The 19062-nt window shown below is 50.7% G+C and overlaps 1 protein-coding gene across 2 annotated transcripts in view; it reads right to left on the minus strand.

Moving 5' to 3' along the window:
• The window catches only part of SRGAP3 (SLIT-ROBO Rho GTPase activating protein 3), a 300362-nt gene that overhangs the window by 44369 nt on the left and 236931 nt on the right, over positions 1-19062 (minus strand). For both annotated transcript variants that reach the window (XM_075550390.1, XM_075550392.1), the window contains exons 9-12: positions 18560-18757; positions 15336-15420; positions 7619-7646; positions 2605-2707 (exon numbers count right to left, since the gene is read on the minus strand). In XM_075550390.1, the coding sequence (XP_075406505.1) occupies positions 2605-2707; positions 7619-7646; positions 15336-15420; positions 18560-18757 (414 nt within the window). The remainder of the gene's footprint in view (positions 1-2604; positions 2708-7618; positions 7647-15335; positions 15421-18559; positions 18758-19062) is intronic.

Genomic DNA, 19062 nt, shown 5'->3' on the forward strand with positions numbered 1-19062 from the left:
GGGCGAGTAACACTAGCTGTGAGGGGTCAAGCTTTATGTCCCTTGCCTGGGTCATGATGATCAGAGGCTTGGCAGTTATGTGACGACATCAGTTGGCAGTTCCGTGACTGTCTATGTGATATCATGGTAATGGTGGACTTTTGCAATTCTTTAATGATATAAAACCCAAACCAAACTCAGTGTCACAGAGTGGAAGCCAACTGACAGCGACCCTACAGGGCAGGGTAGCATGTCCCTATGAGTTTCTGAGCCTGTAACTCTCCATGGGAGCAAAAAGTCCCACCTTTTCCCTGAGGAGCAGCGAGTGGTTTTGAACTGCTGCCCATGCAGCTAGCAGCCCAACCTGTACCCACGATGCCACCGGGGCTAGCCATCCTGCATTTGGGGATCTGAAGCAGGCAGCTTCCATTTTCACGTACGACTGACCTTTGAAACCTAACCATGTTGCTAAGCGAGAAGAGGGTGCACAAGGAAATACAGCAGTGTTTAATAGACCGTGTCTTCTGCGCTCAAAGAAGCATGGCACCAATCCTCTAAGGGGTCCCCCCTGGGGGGCTGTGGACTTATTCCGATAATTTTGCCAGTCCCACGGGCGCACAAGTCCTGGAGTGTGTTTCAGCAGGAACCAAGTCAGGTGAGTTCATTGTCACCCGCTATTTATAGTCTCTTGCTATTGAGAGTGTCTAGATGGAACACCTCATTCTCCACGCTGGTCAGGGAAGAGCCAGCTGTTTCCTGGCCGGCCACCCCATTTCCAAGGAACTGGTTGTGACGGGACGTGTCCTTGTCTCTGAACTGTCATTCCTGTTAGGATTTCCTCTGCCCTCCTCTCTTCTTTATCCCTTCCCTTCCTTCAAAGCCCACAGGACGCCTTCTGTCTCCTCGGGTGCAGGATCTCTTCCAGCTCTTGACTCCCAGGGAAGTTGTTTTGCCTGGAAAATTCACCAAGTCCACATCTGGACTCACCTAACAATCGCAGCGGTCTGCGGTTAAAACCTTCCACGCTGAGGGCCTTGGAAGTAACGGTAAGGCCACCTCGTCCCCTCTGAGCTTGGGGAATGGCTGGTGGGGATCACAGGTGAATGAGAAGCCAGTCTTGGAGGAGGCAGAGGGAAGGTGGGGTATGGGCTGGGTGGAGAAAGGGCTTTTTACCCAGCCTCAGCCTTTCATGACCCTCCTGGGTATGATCCACTCCCCTTGGGAAGCAGATCTTTTATCTTTCCTGATAAAGAGGTACTTCCTTGTAGGTGTCCCGGTAGCTTCAAATGACTTGAAATTCTTGGCCCCAGGCAGGCTCAATTTCCTCTCCCTCTACAGCTCCATCTTCTCTTCCCCTTGCCTTCCCACCCCAGGCAGAGACCATTGGTGGTGGTGGTGGTGGTGGGGCTTGTCTATCCTTGAGGCAGAACCAGTATCAAGTCTCTTTCTCCAGAACGAGCTGTGTCTGCGGCGGCACTAGAGCAGGGCTGCTGACACCACACATTGGCAAACCCAAGGGCCTTCACATGGACTTCTCCAGATAGATCTTGGTCTTGTCTTCTGCACCAGGCATCTTCACTGGTGGGTGGTAGACTCTCAAATACAGGGAAGAAATTTCCTCCTAGTAATGTTAAGAAGGCATCTTTCCTTCTTCCCTCTCCTTCCCCATCTTGTTCTTTTTTCTTTTTCTTTGCAACTCCGTTGCCATCTTCCTTCGCCCTTGAGCCAGGAGCTATGGGATGGCTTTATTTGTGTTCCGTTAGCATCAAGGAAAGGAGCCCCGTGGCATAATGGGCTATGTATGCATTGAGCCACCAAACACAGGGTCAGTGGCTCAAATCCACCAGTCTCTCCTTGGGAGGAGGATGAGGCTGTTTACTCCCATAAAGATGTAAACTCTCAGAAACCCAACGAGGTTTCTGAGATCACCATGTCCTATGAGATTACAATGAGTTGGAATTAACTTGATGGCAGTGCGTGTTTGTTTTGTTCTTTGTTTGGGGGAGAGATTTAAGGACAAAAGGATGCAACTCCACTAGGTGAAACTCCTTTATTTTTAGAGTCAGGTACACGGGCTAAGCTGGAATTCTAAAGAAAGGGCCTTAACTCCTCTCCCTTCCAAGGAATCACCGAACCTACAGGCAGAGTGAGATGGGGGATTTTCTCTCGTAACAAAATGACGCGTTTTCTTTGTTGCCACTTAAAAAAACAAATCGCCTGAAAGCACACTGTTTTCCACAAGGTCTTTCTCAGTGCCGTTTTCAATCACACTCCCTCCTCTACTGCACCCCTCCTCCATGTGCCTCCCAAAGTTTGGATTGTGACCCCCCAAGGGCAGAACGTGGCCAGTGAGGGCAGTCGTGCTCCCTTGTCCTGCCTCCCTTGGGCTCCTCCCAAGCATACTCTTCCTCATGGGCTGCAGGTCCCAGGGCGGCGCTTCAGTCACTTCAGCTCTACCCCTTCAGTTCCCGGAAGTTTAGCACAGGAAATGGCTTGCTTTGGGTGCATGGGGAGGGAGGATCGATCCCATGGCACGCCAGGGCTGCGACCAGAGAGGATTTGGGTGGAGAGAGGCTGCCATTACATTGGGTGCATTCGCGGACTCTACGGCTCCGCAGCAAGTACCTTAATGAACGCTTCCATACTGCCGTTAAAGAGTTTATGGCTATACACTGAGAGAGGCCTAGGTCTCCTCATTTTCTGTGGTTTAGGGGGAAGGCTGGGGGGCCTAGGGGGAGGAAATGGAACAAAAGAAAAAAGAAAACAACCAATATAAACATACAACTGGAAAAGATGGTCTTTAACCCTGTGCCTGGAAAAAAAACCCACAGAAAGCCAATGGCAGCCCCGAACCCTAGCACACTGGCAGCCAGCGCTCCGTCTGAAGGCCTCTGAATGTCAAGGCATCATCATTTACCCAGGAGGCGAAACAGAAGCACTCTTAGAACACACTGGAAATCACAGTGAGGACAGAATGTGTATCCAAGAAGCCCTGGAAATCCAATCAGAGGCTCTCATCCTGCAAAGCCAACCAGCTGAAGGGGGAATCGGTGGAGAGGTAGGTAATCAAGCTACAGAGTCTGAGAAAGCAAGAGACTGTCAAAGGTGAGCGGGTCAGCGCTCATTATTTTGGTTTAAATGCATCCCAACGCTCTCGATGTACCAGGGCACCGATGTTCCTAATACCTCTTGGCGTTTCACATGCACTTGACTGATCTTTATTCCTTTGATATAAGGGCCGGGCAATTATTCTTCTCACTTTAGAGGGAGGCTGCACCCTCTTTGGGGCTCCTGGGTGATCCAGGAGAAAATGATCCTCTTGCTCTCTGGGAAGAATGCTTCCCTTTAAAGTGCGTTCAGACCCATTATCACATCTTATGGGCCCTCAATCTGTATCCTGGGATTCCTGGAGGTCCCACTTCACAGAAGCAGAAAATGAGGCTCTGGAAGGTACTGGCAGAACCAGGACCCCACAGTCTAGGCTACTGGGCTCCAAGTCCGGGTTTCCCACCCCCATCCGCCCACCCCCCCACTAGGCTACCGTCATGGATGCTGAAGGCACTTTTGTACTCTTAGCAAAGGACCCATCCCATGAACTCAGGCCACGGTCAGGTTGAAAGTGTCTTGCTTTACTTTCGGATCCATTCCCCGAGTCCCACGCTAAGCCACAGAGAGAGGGGGAAACCACACAACAGTTCACTAGGGACGGAGAAACCACCACGAATACCAGGTGGCTTACCATGCATACACCTGTGCTGGCTTCTTTGCTCACCTTTCGTCACCCATGTTGGCCTGACTCAATGCTGCCTGGGTTTTCTAAGATGAGGAGGAGGCTCCCTCCCCCCGAGAGTCAGTTAATGTTTCCAAACCGGGAGAGCAACAGCGGACCTGGCCTGGCACACCGAAGGCTCACACGTGCTGTGCCTCGAAGTTTCGTAGACTTTCCAGCCAATCCAGGTAAGTGAGGTTTCACCCCTGCCTCTGCTTACTGGGTTTGTCTAGCGACGTAGCCCAGCCTATCTAGGGAATGCCAGCCAACTTCTAGTAGGTGTCTGAGTGCGGAGCAAATGCTGCTAGCTCCAGGGCATGCATGGGCAAAGACAAAACTGATTTCCAACAGCATGCCACCTAAACAGAACCCCAATAACAGCACAGACCAAGGGGCTCCATTTGACATAGAGGAGGTACAAGATTTTTAATATTAAAAAATACGAAAACATTTTGACAAGGAACAACAGGCAAGATGACTTGAGCCCAGCTTAGATCTATGTCAACTTGGTTAGCTAAGTCCATGTCAGTTCTTTCTTTCTGTCTTTCTTTTCCCACAAGTTTCTTATTTTTGGAAGATGTGTGTATGTGGGACGACACTCCTTATACTCAATCTGCTTCTGAATTTCCAAACCCATCAGTCAAAAACCAGACACAGGCCATGGGTCCCAAGGATTGGGTGTAGCTTGAGGAGAGCAAGCACCCCCACCTACTTCCCACAGCGTGTGGGGTTTCTGTGTTTGGGTGTCCCTTCTCGCATGTGTCGTGAGACCCTCACAACAAGCATCTTTCATCCATCTTGCACATCAGGCAAATGAGCTCGTCAGCACGGAAGAGCCTTGTTCAAGGCCGCATACATTCAGTGTGGGTGAGGACTCAGGTCCGTGAGAGGGTACAGTTGGGAAGGCGATTTCATCACAGAGTGCTTAGAGGGAGTAGGAAATCCCATTTCACACTCTCGTGTTAGCGTGGTGGGGGGGCACTCTTCATCCGTGTCAAACATCGCTATTAAAAATCTGAGGCATCTACCAGGAGGATTTCTTAAAGAAGTCCTCAGGCTGTTTTCTTTCTTTTTTAATCTCACAAAATGTAATAAAGGGAAAATAGGATATATATGTGTGTGTGTGTGTGTGTATCTTCTACACAGACACACACGTATATACGGCCATATTCCCCCCACATTTCTCTGGCCCAAACTGAAAAGTCAGTGACAGTTGGCATCAAAGTGGGTGTCCTTCCTCTGTGTGGGCCCAGACTGGGAGTTCTGACAAAGAGACATAGCTATCCCAACTTTGCACAACATCAAATAGAGCCGGACTTACTGAAGTGCTGGGTGGGGCACAAAGTGGGGAGCAGGGGAGCAGCCCAGCCAGGGAAAGTGGGGCAGCCTAAGCCTTCCATCTCTTCTGCTGCTCAGTTGCAGAGCGAAAGGAAAAGAGAGAGAGAGGGAAATAGAGGCAGGGCAAACAGGAACTGAGAGAGCCAGAGAAAGGAAGAGAAACCAGAGACCAATGTCCCCTTTATGCCCTTCAACCACGAGTCCAATGAACATAGCCCGGTACCGTGGGCATTGGCCTCAAAATTATTCTCTGCCTCAAAGGACCCAAGTTAGAACATGTCCAAGACCACCCAGGTGGGTGACACCCCATGGGTGCCAATGTCCAAGGTGGTGGCAATATGACGCTTCCATGGCTGTTAGGCTCTGAGGGCTCTGCTTGTGCGTGCATGTGCTTACGTGGACTTGACCATGGACTCAAGCCAGGGACCACTTAGGGAAGTTGTGTGAATAATAGTGGAGGTCAGACCCTCCATTTGCATCTTGCATTGCTGTTCATGAAGGCTCCCCAGTAGCCCTGTGGGTCAGGCCTTGGACTGCTAATGGAAAGGTCGGCAGTGTGAATCCACCAGGTGCCCCAAGGGGTTGAGATGAGGCTGTTGGCTTCCGTAAAGATCAACAGCCTCAGAAACCCTGAGGGACAGTTCTGTTCCTTTCAATAGGTGATGGACTCACAAGGAATCAGAACTGACTCAGAGGTGGCGGGGTGGGTTAGGGGTTGGGTTGCCAATGACAATAGCATGTTTTCCAAATGAAGAGGCTCATCGGAACAGCCTAAACTGGGTGGTTGTTTGGAACCGGGGCTGGTCTCAGATCCGGGTTTTTAAATGGGAGAAAAAGAGGAGTCGCAGGCAACGCGCCAAAATGCGAGTCCATTAACAAGAGACCACCCGGGCATGGCTGGGGCCACTTGTGGCAATGCACATATGAAATGGCACTGACCACATGTAGGACCTGTTGAAGTCACCAAGAGCCATTTTCCTCTAAGTTGCCAAGGGGTCCTCATGAAGGAAGCGGTTTGGAAATCATGTGACCTTGTCCAGGGAGTAGAGGGCAGATGGCTGGGCTTACAGTTTCTTGCAGTGGGAGGTTTGATGAGCCTAGCTTGGCTTTCCCAGGCCCTTGGTTACAGCAGGCGTGGAAGCCAAGCCCTCAGAGGCCTGAGGTGGCCCTGAGACCCGGCCCAGAGCAGGATCGCAGGGAGCCTCTTTCTGAAATCTGCCGGAACAATCTCCCCCAGCCCACACCCCCTTGGGTGCTAGGAAGGAGGCAGAAGCTGGGGGCGGTTCCTTTCTCTTGGTGCTGACGGTGGTGTAGCATGCGGCCTCTGCTGTTCTGGGTCTAGCACAGCATGCGCTTGCAAGAGGGAAAACGAGGGGCTTGTTTTGCAGAGGTTTTTAGAAAAGACTCTGCACATCTGCTCACGCCCGTGTTGGAAGGCCCTTGGCCTGACCTCAGGAGTGACCCTGGTGTTCCCCAAATGGCAGAGGCCCAGAGGAACAGCTGTACCGACTGAACAACTATCTCTTCAGCCAAGTCCCCGCAGAAGCAGCAGGACTCGTCCCCGGGCCAAATACAGCAACTTTACAGGATTCTGGGCAGCTGGGGAGAATTGGTGTGAAAAGTTGCTCTTTGGGTCACTGGATCCAGAAAAAGAAGTACCAAGTGGCCTTCAATGGCCAGTGCCAGAATCATGCAGGTCTGGGGGCCACGGGCTGAGGGCATGGGGCAGAGGAGAAGGTCTTGCTTGTGTCCAATGGCTGGGCACTGGGAAACGGACTACTAGCGAGAGGCCAGCTGCAGGCACTGGAAGTGTTCATTGGCTCTGGTCTGCTGAGGGCTAAGCGCGGAGGGTAGTGTCCAGCAAGCCTGAGAGGAAGCAGGAGGTGCCTGTGTGCTGCCTGCCTGGCGGGGGCCGGAGGGAGGGTGCTCCCCTAGGCCCATCCCCAGTGCCTGTGAGGCACTGTGAGGTTCCAAGCCAGGAGTGGCTGTCGAGGTGTGGGTGCACACTTGGGTGGACAGGCACATGCGTAAGCCCAGACCCGTGCAGCAAAAGCCCCACCCAGAGACTTGGCTAGCTCTGTCTGGGGGCTGTAGGCTGAACCCCCAGTCCAGGCTGGACGGTTTGCTCAAGAGCCATGTGACAGATGGGAAGAGGGGTCACCCCTGCCCTCTGGCCTCTGCTGGTTGCCCTCCACCACTCCCATGCCAGGGAGAGCCCAAAGGGAAAACGCCTCACCCCCACCCCACCCCACCAACTCTGAAGACTCTCCTCCACCCATCACCCACCCAGAGGGGCCAAGGCTGTGTCAGGCTAAGCCTACAACCAGCACAGCAGTTAAACAGCCTTGGGCCCTGCCTTTCAGCACACCTACACCGTCCTGTAGGGGCTGTCATGAAGGGCGGTCCCCTCCAAGAACACCCTAGCTCCTCTGAGCTTCAGTCTTCCTCGTCTTCCCATCTCCCCCCAGCTTTCCTCCATACCCCGCGCCCCCCCCCTCCGCCCCCACACGGAAGAAGCCTGCTGGTGCTTACCTGGTGGTGCCGCACTCTGCTCTCTCCCCTAGAAAGAAAAACAGACATCGGTTTTCACTGGGATTTCCTTAACCAGAGAGCATTCGTCTTGGGCTGAAAACACAGGAGCAAGTGGTCTTCCTGGCTTGTGCTTTGTGAGATCAAAGCCAGTCTCGGGTGCGTGCTGCTGGGGAGAAGGGTGGCCGGTCTCCCCCCAGTGCCCACTGTGGAGGGGGCTGTGTCTCCAAGTGCTGACCACTTGCACCAGAGCCACTGAGGGCTCTTGTGAAGCTGTGCATTTCTGGACTCACCCAGGCCCGGCCGGGATCAGAATCCCTGAGAGGAGAACCCAGGAATCTGCATTTTAACAAGCACCCAAGGCTCGTCCTTCTACTCATCCCAGAGTTCGGAAACCCCTGCCCTGTTCTGTTTCCATGAACATCGGTTAAGCAACTGTCATGGGCCTGGGACTGAAGGGCGCCAGTCCTAAGACATCTATTCTGGCTTCGAATCCCTGCTGTCCCTCTCCAGAAGCTGCTGTGGATTCAACACGCCTTCATTCACAATAGCCGTGGCCAACGGCTTCCATACTGAACATGCCCATCCAATGTGAACATGAAGGGTTTGTTAAAGAATGATCCAAGCAAATGCTTTCCCTACAGAAAGCGGGGCAGAGTGGGGGCAGGCAAGCAAAAGACCAATAAAGCAGCCACCCTGACTTAAAGGGAGACTTTGGGGGAATTTGCACCTGAGTTCCTGACCCAAGCCACACCCAGTTGCAAGGGAGACTGCCATTGGCTAAACTGAGCCAATGCCAGAGCAGAAAATGGGAAACGTGGATAAAACAGGTCCATTTTTGCTGCTTCTTTTGGGCATCTCGGGTCTTGGACAAATCCAGCCCAGACCCCAGTTAACCAGTTACCATCTAGTGAACTTGAGGCGCCCAGACCTTAGAAGTGTTCAGGTAGACCTGTGCTCCATGTGTGTTTTTGCTTTCTTTTAATAATAAAAAATTCATCTTATTGGGGGCTCTTACAACATCCCATACATTAACTCTATCAAGCATATTTGTACACATGTTGCCACCATCATTTTCTATACATTTACTTTGTATTTAAGCCCTTGGTATCAACTCCTCTTTTTCCCCTCCCTCCCCAACTCCCACCCTCATGACCCCTTGATAAATTATATATTATAATTATTTTCATATCTGACACTGATGACTGTCTCTCTTCACCCCCATTTCTGTTATTCATTCCCCTTGGGGGAGATGGTATGTGTCAATCATTGCAACCGGTTCCCCCTTCCTCTCCCCACTTTCGCCCTATCCTTCTGGTATTGCTACCTCCATTTCTGTTCCTGGATTCCATGGGTTGTGAGCTCTTATCCCTTCTCTGTACCAGGGTACATGCTCCTGTGTAGCCTGCAGTGAGAAACAGGACTGGGGTCATGATGGGGGGGGGGGCGGGTGAGAGAGCCTCAAGGAACCAGAGAAACACAGTAACTTTCATTGGTGCTGTACTGTGCCCTGGATGCTCCATGTGTTTTCAATGACTGATGGTTAAGAAGTAATATATATATTTACTTACTTACTTCATTTTATTTTTTATGAGTGATTGTGGGCAGGCCGGCCATTTGCTGGGAGGTGACCGTCTGATCCTGGGGGCTATCTTCCTCTGTAATGAGCTATTAAAACTTGGCCTGAAGAGATTATGTCCCATCCCTTTTATGAAAAAGAACTTTTCATACTTGAGAGGCTTTAGAAAATGGAAAACCACTCGTATTCCAGGTGGCAAGCCTGGAGCTTCCTGCACCAACCCCAGAGGACTGAGCAGGTCAGGGCTCTCTGGCTTCCCGAAGAAGAGCATGCCCTGGCCAATGACACAGTAGAATGGCTGGGTGTGCTCTTATTCTCAGGGGGTGTTGGTGATAGCAGGTGTAACAGGCCATGCCGATTTAATGAGCCCTGAGAAGCCTGTTGGCTTGTCTGATGGATGTCATCGTGTTCAGAAGTTCCCTTCTCAGAAAGGTACTTCAAAAGACTGTGTGTTTCCTTTAACTTGGGGATTCTTTAAGCTGAGAACTTTTGCAGAATCGAGGCACTTGGCATGAGACTTCATTTCATCTGGGAGGGGGGCAGGGTGGAGAGGGACCTTGTATTTTCAGCCATAGCATTCCACTTGACTTCATAGTTCACACGTGTTTTAGAAATTTCCAAATCCTCCCTATCTACACCAGGTGCCCCTCAGATGACAGGAGAGGATGCCGGTGTAACCACCGTAGCCGCACTCTTAGAACATCCAGCATAACTCAACCCAACCAAGCTCACCGCCGAGTCAATGCCGATGCATAGACTCCGCAGGACAGGGGACAGCTCCCCTGGGGGTTCTGAGGCGGCACTCATTGTGGAAGGAGAAAGCCGCCTCTTATTCCAATGGAGTGGCAGCTGGTTTCTAACCACCAGCCTTGCCATTAGTAGCCCAACACAGAACCACACCACCTCCAAAATGCTCATGAAGAATTGTGTTATCAGACGACTCTCAACAGAATGAGTAGTCATCACTCAAAGCCAATGCAAATTCTCTCAGTGGAGATCCTCCCCCACCACCCTTCACTCAATGGCCCTAGAAGCTACCCTGATCCCTTGACCCACATCGTGGAAGAAGGAAATGACGAGAGGTTGCACATCCTTCATTCTGTTCCAGACGAGAGTGGAAATTCCAAAAGACACAAAGGGTCGACCGTCCATATTTCAGATCTGTGGGCCCAATGGATCTCCATCGCGCCGATTCAACTCTGCCAAAAGTCCAGAAGCTGTGGCCACAGCGGCGGCGGCGGGCTGCCACAGGAAACACTTAAATGGATGTGTACGGTGGTACTCCAATAAAACTTCATTTACAAAATCAAGATTTGGTCGTATCGAGCCCATGGGCCATTGTTTGCAAATCTTCATATAAATCAAAACCCGCTGTTGGCAAATCGATTCCAAAAAATAGTGGCCCCTGTCGGACAGAGGGGAGCTGTCCATGGGACTGCCGGGCTGGCATAGTTAAGGAAGCAGCCTGCGACATCTTTTTCTCCTGAGTTCGAATCACAGCCCTTTGGGTTAAGAGCCCTTTCACGACTGTGCCATCCTGAGGCCTCCAACTCCTGGTAGAGTTATTTACAACCCTAATCCTTTGTTGGGGATCCCCCGCCCCCCCCCCCACCACTTTGCTTGGGATAACCACTTACTCCGACTCAGCCTGATCGTACCAGGAGGTGTGGTAGGGGCCTCGGCAGTCCTACCCCATTTCTATGATTGACTGTGATCCCTTTTCCGGTGCTCTGAGCCCCTTCGCCTTCTTCCAGTTTCATGGTCGGTTGGAATGGCTGATGCTTTCAGATGACCGCTCCCCTGAAGGCTTTGCAGGGTCCTTCCCTGACCAGATGCTTTAACAGAATGATAGGAGGGGCATGCCCCAGGGATGGGCAGCGCCCAGCTCGACTGGCACAACTGACCCTCCACCCAGTGTTGGGTTACCCGACAAGCTAGGGAATCCTTGCGTTACTTCATCTACTTACTAATCTGCAGTGAGCTATTTCACGTGTTGTTCACCACGTCCAAGGTTCTGCTTGTAGCCATGGTGGATTCCACGCTCCCTTCCAACCCCACAGTCACCTCCTAAGAGAATCAAGGCCTCTTTGCAAAGCCTCAGTCCCTGACAGGGTCAGAGTACCAGTAAGCAAGGTAAGTACGCACTTGGTCATGACTCCTTACTAATCTGTAGTGAACCGTTTCCTAGGACATGCCGTGAAAACCATGTGAAGCTGCTCACCAATAATCAGTAGGGAAGTGTAAGCAAGGCCTGGCTTAGCTGGCTTATTGGGTAAACCGCCCTGACTCCACCCTTCTGTGGAGAGAGCTGAGTGCAGATGTCCCTCAGTCTGTCCTGGGACAGGACGCTGGATGTGATGACGATGCCGCTTCTGTGGGGCCCGTCTCCAGAGAACATGGAGCCCGGAGCGCGCGATCTTGAGACAGGCGTCAGACCGAAGCCCCGCCTTCTGAATGCAAACCGCTCACTACCGCCCAAACCAGAGACACCGAGGAAGTGTTATGCCTCAGAGGGCGCCTACAGAGAGGTGGCAACTGAATGTGTCTGGTAGGCTGACTGGGAAACAGAGAGAACCGGGGAGCTGGGAAAGTATGGATTTTCGTTGATGATCATGGTGTGTGTGCACATGTATGTAGTGGATTCATGGAGACGAACGCTACATTTTCATTTAAGACGCCCACACTGAGGGAAGTTCATCATACGGTGAACAGCACGGTGTGGTCACTAGGAGTCGGAATCCACTGGAGGGTGGTGAGCGGGAGTGTGCTTGGCAACTTTCTATAAAGCAAAGATCATTTAAACGGAAAAGTGGACGCAACAAAGCCCACATGGAAGCACACCAGCCTGCATGATCACAAGGTGTCAAAGGGATAAGGGATCAGGCAACAAAGAACAACAACAAAAAAATCATATCATTGCGAATGACGGGGAGTGTAGATTGGGGACCCAAAGCCCATCTGTAAGCAACTGGACATCCCCTAACGGAAGGATCTCAGAGAAGAGATGAGCCAGTCAGGGTGCAGTATAGCAACGATGAAACATGAAACTTTCCTCTAGTTCTTAAATGCTTCCTCCCCCTGACTATCATGATCCCAACTCTACCTTACAAATATGGCTAGACCAGAGGATGTCCACTGGGACAGATAGGAACTGGAAACACAGGGAATCCAGGACAGATAATCCCTTCAAGACCAGTGGTGAGAGTGGCAATACTGGGAGGATGGAGGGTGGGGTAGAAAGGGGGAACCGATTATAGGGATCTACATATAACTTCCTCCCTGGGGACGGACAACAGAAAAGTGGGTGAAGGGAGACATCGGATGGTGTAAGACATGGCAAAATAATAATAATTTATAAATTATCAGGGGTTCATGAGGGACGGGGGAGTGGGGAGGGAGGGGAAACTGAGGAGTTGATACCAAGGGCTCAAGTAGAAAGCAAATGTTTTGAGAATGATGATGGCAGCAAATGTACAAATGTGCTTGACATAACAGATCTATGTATGGATTGTGATAAGAGTTGTACATGCTCCCAATAGAGGATTTAAAACAAAAAAGTAGACTGAAAACAAACATGTATCCAAAAACTTCCCCTGAATGGACTGATCTAATCAGATCCGTTCTCCCCCAAAGCACAGTGGACTCTTTTCCCAGATGGTTTGCTGGAAAGCAGGACCATGGAGATTCCTCACAATGGTTGTTCTTAGCTGCATTCTGACTGCCGAAGCTATGTTTTCCCGGAGCTTTGGGTGGAGTCGGCTCAAAGCTCAGAAGAGCTGGGCAATCACTTGCCAGGGGATGGTGTGGCTGAAGGCTAAAGGAACGTGGAGACTAAAGGGGTCAGGAGATTTGCCAACCCAAACTTCTTATCATTGCTACTCCCCTAAGGCCATTAAGGCCAGGACAAGAGTAAAAGTTGCACCTGATAAGCCCGCAGGGTGGAACTGAGAGAAGCAAACTGAGAGAAGCACTTTCTCTCCACGGCTAGTCCTCGTTTGGAAGTCCATAAATGCAGAGTAAATGATTTCTTAGAAATTCAAGTGGCCACCAGTTCGCATGGGCCTGCCTTCTGCTCCTGAGGAGAGCCCCAGCCACGAATCCCCAGACTGTCAAACTGAACCGCCCACCTTAGTGTTCATCTAGACGCTGCCTGCCACACACGCACCCACGTTCCTCTCGTGACCTTCTCCTCCTCCCTCCTCCATTACAAACAAACAACTGACTGTGTTTTGGGAGAACATTGACACAGCACATTAGAACGCCTTTCGACAATGTCTATGCAGATTATTCCATGACACCAGTTACATTGCTCACAACCTGACCACATTCTCTTTCATTTGGTCCTGATTGCCCCGGCTCCCAGTGTGTCCATGTCCCTGCCCCCTTAGCTGTGCTTTAGGATAGACACTGGCCTGTCGGTCTCAGACAGATGCTCTGAAACAGAGTGCTATACTCACAGGAAATGTCCTTTATTCTGTGTGCCTGTCTGCCCAGAGGTCTCTGGGTGAGTGTGGCCATCTACACCCATGGACTCCTAAACCAACCTCAGATGAGTGGGTGCGTGGTCTTGAGGATGGGTGGGGATTGCCAAAAAGAAAAGGGTAAGAAAACCAGAAGGGACTTTCTGGCGGAATGGTAATGGCAATGTTGGTTGCACTAACCTGGAAAGCTAATGAGAGATGGTTGTGCGTGGGTGTATACGTTGATCACAAAATCACTAATTTTGGGGTGTGAATTGTGAGGTACAAATTACACATCAAGTTGATTGAAAAACAATTCCGATGGGGTTCCCTTTAAAGCCCTGGCTGTCACTTTTCCTGGAAGTGTTGCTGGCTACCCGGGGTCCTCTGGCAATGCCCTGCACCCAGCACCCAGCCCAGCGTGTTCGGTCTGGCAGTCACTCTTGTCTTTCCACGTGGCTTAATGCCACCACATTGAACTTTGTAGCAGTTCATGAATGGTTCCCCCACCCCCACCCCGCCCCTGCTATATTAGAAGTTCCTAGGAGACAGGAAAGGGTTTAAACTTTCACTGTCTCCTCCTAAGCACAGAACTTGCAAATACTGCGCACCCACAAATGTCAGGGTTCACCCGCAGGCCCAGCACAGAGCCACTGGGACACGTACCAACCAGCAGGGAGAAGCAAGTGGTTCAGCGAAAAGGCAAGGAAGGTGGACAAGGCCAACAGGCAGCAGGCAGCCAACCCATGCCCAGTCTAGCTCCCCTCCAGTCCCCCTACTCCCCAAGACATGTCTGCTGCAATCCAGGCCTGCTTCAAGTGGTCTGTTTGGGTCCATTGCCAGCAGGACCATGGGTGTGCCCTTCACCCCCCATGTGGGTGGCCTGGGCCCTGGGGCAGGAATAAGCTGGGTGCCTTCTGAAGGGCAGCCAGCAGTTCGGTGTGGCTGGACAGTGATTGAGGAGAGGCACACAGGGATGTGAAGCTTCATGTGTCATGAGAAGTTGGTTCCAAATATTTTTTTTTACTATGGAAGAGCTCCCAATAGAATGACAAATTAAAATAATAAAGTTAGAAAATAAAAAATTAAAAAATAAAAATTCTACAGAAAAAAATATATCTTTAATCCCAATGAGGCTTTTATTCCACCTGTAGCTGAAAACCTTTGGGTGCTTTTAAGTCTCCCACCCAAACCCCTTCAGGACAAGAAGTGACCTTCTGCTATGATTTTTCTTCCCCAGACTGAGCATCCTGGCCAGGCCTCCAACAGTATCCGTGGCACACAAGTGGACATTGTCCATGCAGATCCCTGTGTCCAAGACCCCATGTGACCCACCCCTATCAGAGGCCTTTCTCTCAGTCTCTCTGCATTGTTCCCTCCTCTACAACCCCAACAAGGCTTTGGCCCTGGTTGCCATGTTCACCAAATCCACAGCTGACACAGGTATGAAAAGGCAATGTGTATACTGAACACCTGGGCCAGGAGCTTGGCAGGCTTAACCAAGACTGTGGCTTCTGCCAGACTGGATGGACTCATTTCAACCAATGTCCCCACCCAGTGCCCAGCCCTTGGAGGTAGGCTTAGTGTGGGAGACCACTCTGCCAAGGGCCAGGGGCGGAGAGGGGTTGATATGCACCCAGCAGGTGTGGCAGCCTCACCCCATAGCCCACATCAGACTCACCTTCTCCCAAAGTCTGCTTGAGCAGGTCGTGCTTAGCCTGCAGCTTGGTGATGAGGTTACTGCCATTCACATACTCTTTAAACTTCTGTAAGACACAGGCACAAAGAAGGCACTAATCACCACAGGACCCAGGATCTGGGGAGTCAGGGGAGGTGATGTGCTGCAGGGCTCTCCCCCGCACCTGCATCTCTGTTCCTCCCTGTCCAAACCACAGACATAAGTGGCTGCTGGACCTTTTGTGATGGGCTGCAGGCATTTCAGGTCAGGGTTTGGGAACACAAAGAAATGAAGGGACAATGGGGAGCTGTGAAAGCGGCTTTTGTCAGATGGAGCACAAGGCAGAGAGATCTTCAGAGGGCTGTGCTTCTGGGCCAAGAGGACTAAAGGGACCGTCCCAGAGCCCCCAGGCTGAGACAGGAGAGTATCACCTAGCGTGCCAGCGAGAAGCCTCTGAGGGAGTCTTTCATCTGGTTTCAGGCAGGAGGAGGAAGGACTGTGTGGGCTTACAACCACCCAATCTGCACAAGTTGAGATAATTCTGCCCTTTTACAGCGGAGACCAGAGCGGCTCAGCCCAGGATGCGATTTGCTGAGGGTCCCGTGGCAGACCCATGATGAGACTGGTTAGCGGACCAGCATCAGAAAGGTGTCAGTTAGTAGCTCAATATCCACCTAGTGGCTGGTTGTCACTGTGGGAGAGGCAATGGGCTGTTCATCAAATGGGCAGCGGTTCAAAACCTCTGGCTGCTCCACAGAAGAAAGGTGAGGCTCTCTGCTCCTGTAAAGTCTGACAGTCTCGGAGCCCCTGTCTAGGTTCATGAGGAATCAGAATTGACTTGATGGCAGTGGGTTTTGTTGGGGGCTCTTTGCTTTGGCCCTGATTGCCATGTTCACCAAATCCGCAGCTGACACGTTTGAAAAAGCAACATGTATGTTGGACCAGGAGCTTGGCAGGTTGAGACCATAAATGGAACCCATCCATTGGAAATTGTGTTGGTGAGCGATGGAAGACCAGCCTAGAAATCACTACACAGCCTTCAGGAGGAAGGAGACCCGATTTGATAACAGCATGGAAGGAGCAAAGATTAGCCAGTGGTGTCATGATTATACACTGGGCTGCAAAACACAAGGTCAGCAGTTCAAAAACATCAACCGCTCCTTGATAAAACTCCCGTAAAGAGTTACAGTCTCAGAAACTCATGGGGGCAGTTCTGCTCTGTCCTATAGTCAGCATTGATTCGATGGCAGCGAGTCTGGAGTTTTTGAACTCTAAGATCTTTGGAGAGGAGCACAGCCCCTGGGAAGGGTGAGTGCAAGAGTTGCTGTATTCTGGGCTGGCCAGGCCACTGCCGGGGTAGGGGTGGGTGGTGGTGGTGGTGGTGATGTGTCTCACTTTCACAGAAATACCTGCCAATCGAATATGCTCAGGAGCGTCACTAGGAAACTGAGGCCTTCCGGGGTAGGACTGAACTGAGAGGCCCGGAAAGTTTCACCTGCAGAATTGGAAACCCAGCTGCCGCAGCCCTAGGAGAGGCTGCTGCACTGCATGAGCCCCGCTCCGGGAGGTGCTAGAGCAGCGGTTTCAACCTGGGGGTCGCGACCCCTTTGGAGGGTCGAACGACCCTTTCACAGGGGTGACCCGATTCATAACAGTAGCAAAATTACAGGGATGATGTGGCAACAAAAATAATGTTATGGTTGGGGGGGGGTCACCACAATGTGAGGAAGTTGTATGCAAGGGCCGCGGCACGAGGAAGGTTGAGAACCACTGTTCTAGAGGCTGGAATTGCGATCAACGGCTAGAAACCTGAGTGTGGCACAGACGAGGGAAAGATTATAATCTCCAAAGCCAGCTACAATATAAACAAAAATGGCTGCTCTGGGAAGGAGGGAGTGTTCAGTGCTGAGGATGTCCAAACAGAACCCAGATGACCATGGGTGGAGATGTGGGTGGACAGACTCGAGCATCAGATGGACAGCTTGAACAGAGCCATGTTCAGTTCCCTTCTCATGGCCCTGGCGGCCATTCCAATTTCGAGTGACCCCACAAGACAAGGTAAAACTGCCCCCGTAGGTTTCTGAAATTCGAAATCTTTTTTTTTCCCTTTTGGATTGACTTGCTTATGGATTTTCTTTCCTTTTAAAAATTTTTTTCTAGTTTTTAAAAATCATTTTATTAGGGACTCATACAACTCTTATCACAATCCATACAGACATCAATTGTGTAAAGCACATTTGTACATTTCATTGCCCTCATCATTCTCAAAACAGTTGCTCTCCACTTAAGCCACTGGTATCAGCTCCTCATTTTTCCCCTCCCTCCCTCCTCCCTCATGAACCCTTGATAATTTATAAATTATTATTTTGTTATATCTTGCCCTGTCCGACATCTCCCTTCACCCACTTTTCTGTTGTCCGTCTCCCAAGGAGGAGGTTCACATGTAGATCCTTGTAATCGGTTCCCTCTTTCCAACCCACCCTCCCTCTATGCTCCCAGTATTGCCACTCACATCCCTGGTCCTAAAGGTATCATCCGCCCCGGATTCCCTGTGTTTCCAGTTCCTATCTGTACCAGTGTACATCCTCTGGTCTAGCCAGATTTGCAAGGGAAAATTTGGATCATGATAGTGGGGGGAGCCAGGGAGGAAGCACTGAAATTCTAACTCTGGGTGTAGAAACTCCTCGTTCACCCTCAGAGCAGCTGGGGGTTTTGAACTGCTGATCTTGCGGTTAGCGGCCCCACATGCCATCAGGGCTCCCATTGAAATTCTAAAGTTCCATGTTCAAGAGACACATATTGAACTAAAGCCCAATTCCCCCAGCCTTGACCAAATGGGATAAAAGTGATGGGCTTACAGGAAGGGCTGGCATCTCATGACCAAGCAGCATGGACCAGCGAGGTTACTGCTTTCAAAGTCCACATCTCAATGTCAGACTATTCAGGCTGACAAACCCCATACAACTCTATCTCAGGGTTTTCCAAGAGCAGGGATGTTATAAAAATTACAATACCGGGATCGATGCTGATGCTCCGGTGAATAATGCACTTTCTGCTTTTCAGAAAACCAAGTCAGGCAATTTCATTTTGAAAGTGTGTTACAAGAGTCTTAGGTCTAATTGACCCATGTGATTTTATTGGCTCCCACTCTTTGGAACGTCTCCCCCAAAGTCGCTGCCAGGGTGTCAGTACACCGTGCACTGGTACTTGATCAGGGCCCCACTTACTGTAAAATAAAACATCTCTGTCTCCTGTTGATTGGCTCTCCTTTTGGCAATATTGATCTTGCTCATGTAGGTCTCAGAGGCAGCAGACTTAATGGACTCTGTAGATCGACTGTGCTGGAAGGCGTCCGAGACATCAAAGTCCTCCACTGTGAGCATGTCCTGTAAGGTCTGCATGGTGGCGTCCAGGGTTTTTCTAACCTGGGGGATAAAATGTATCAACACCAACCCTTTAGTTTCACAATGCCTTTTAGGTTTTGAATTCTTTAAAGCAAACGGCATCAGAGACAAGAATGGATAACACTACGCCATAATCAAAGAATCGATAGGTCAAGAACATATCGCCATAATAAACATACATACCCCCCTCAAAATACATCAAGCAAATCCCCAGAGATGAAACGAGAAATCACCAGATCAGCAATAACGGTGGGAGACTTCAACATGCCAGTCTCAAGGAAAGAGAGATCAACAGGAAAGAAACTCAATAAAGAACGGAAGAGCGA

This window comes from Tenrec ecaudatus, chromosome 5 (genome assembly GCF_050624435.1).
Source record: "Tenrec ecaudatus isolate mTenEca1 chromosome 5, mTenEca1.hap1, whole genome shotgun sequence".
NCBI classification, from domain to species: Eukaryota; Metazoa; Chordata; class Mammalia; order Afrosoricida; family Tenrecidae; genus Tenrec; species Tenrec ecaudatus.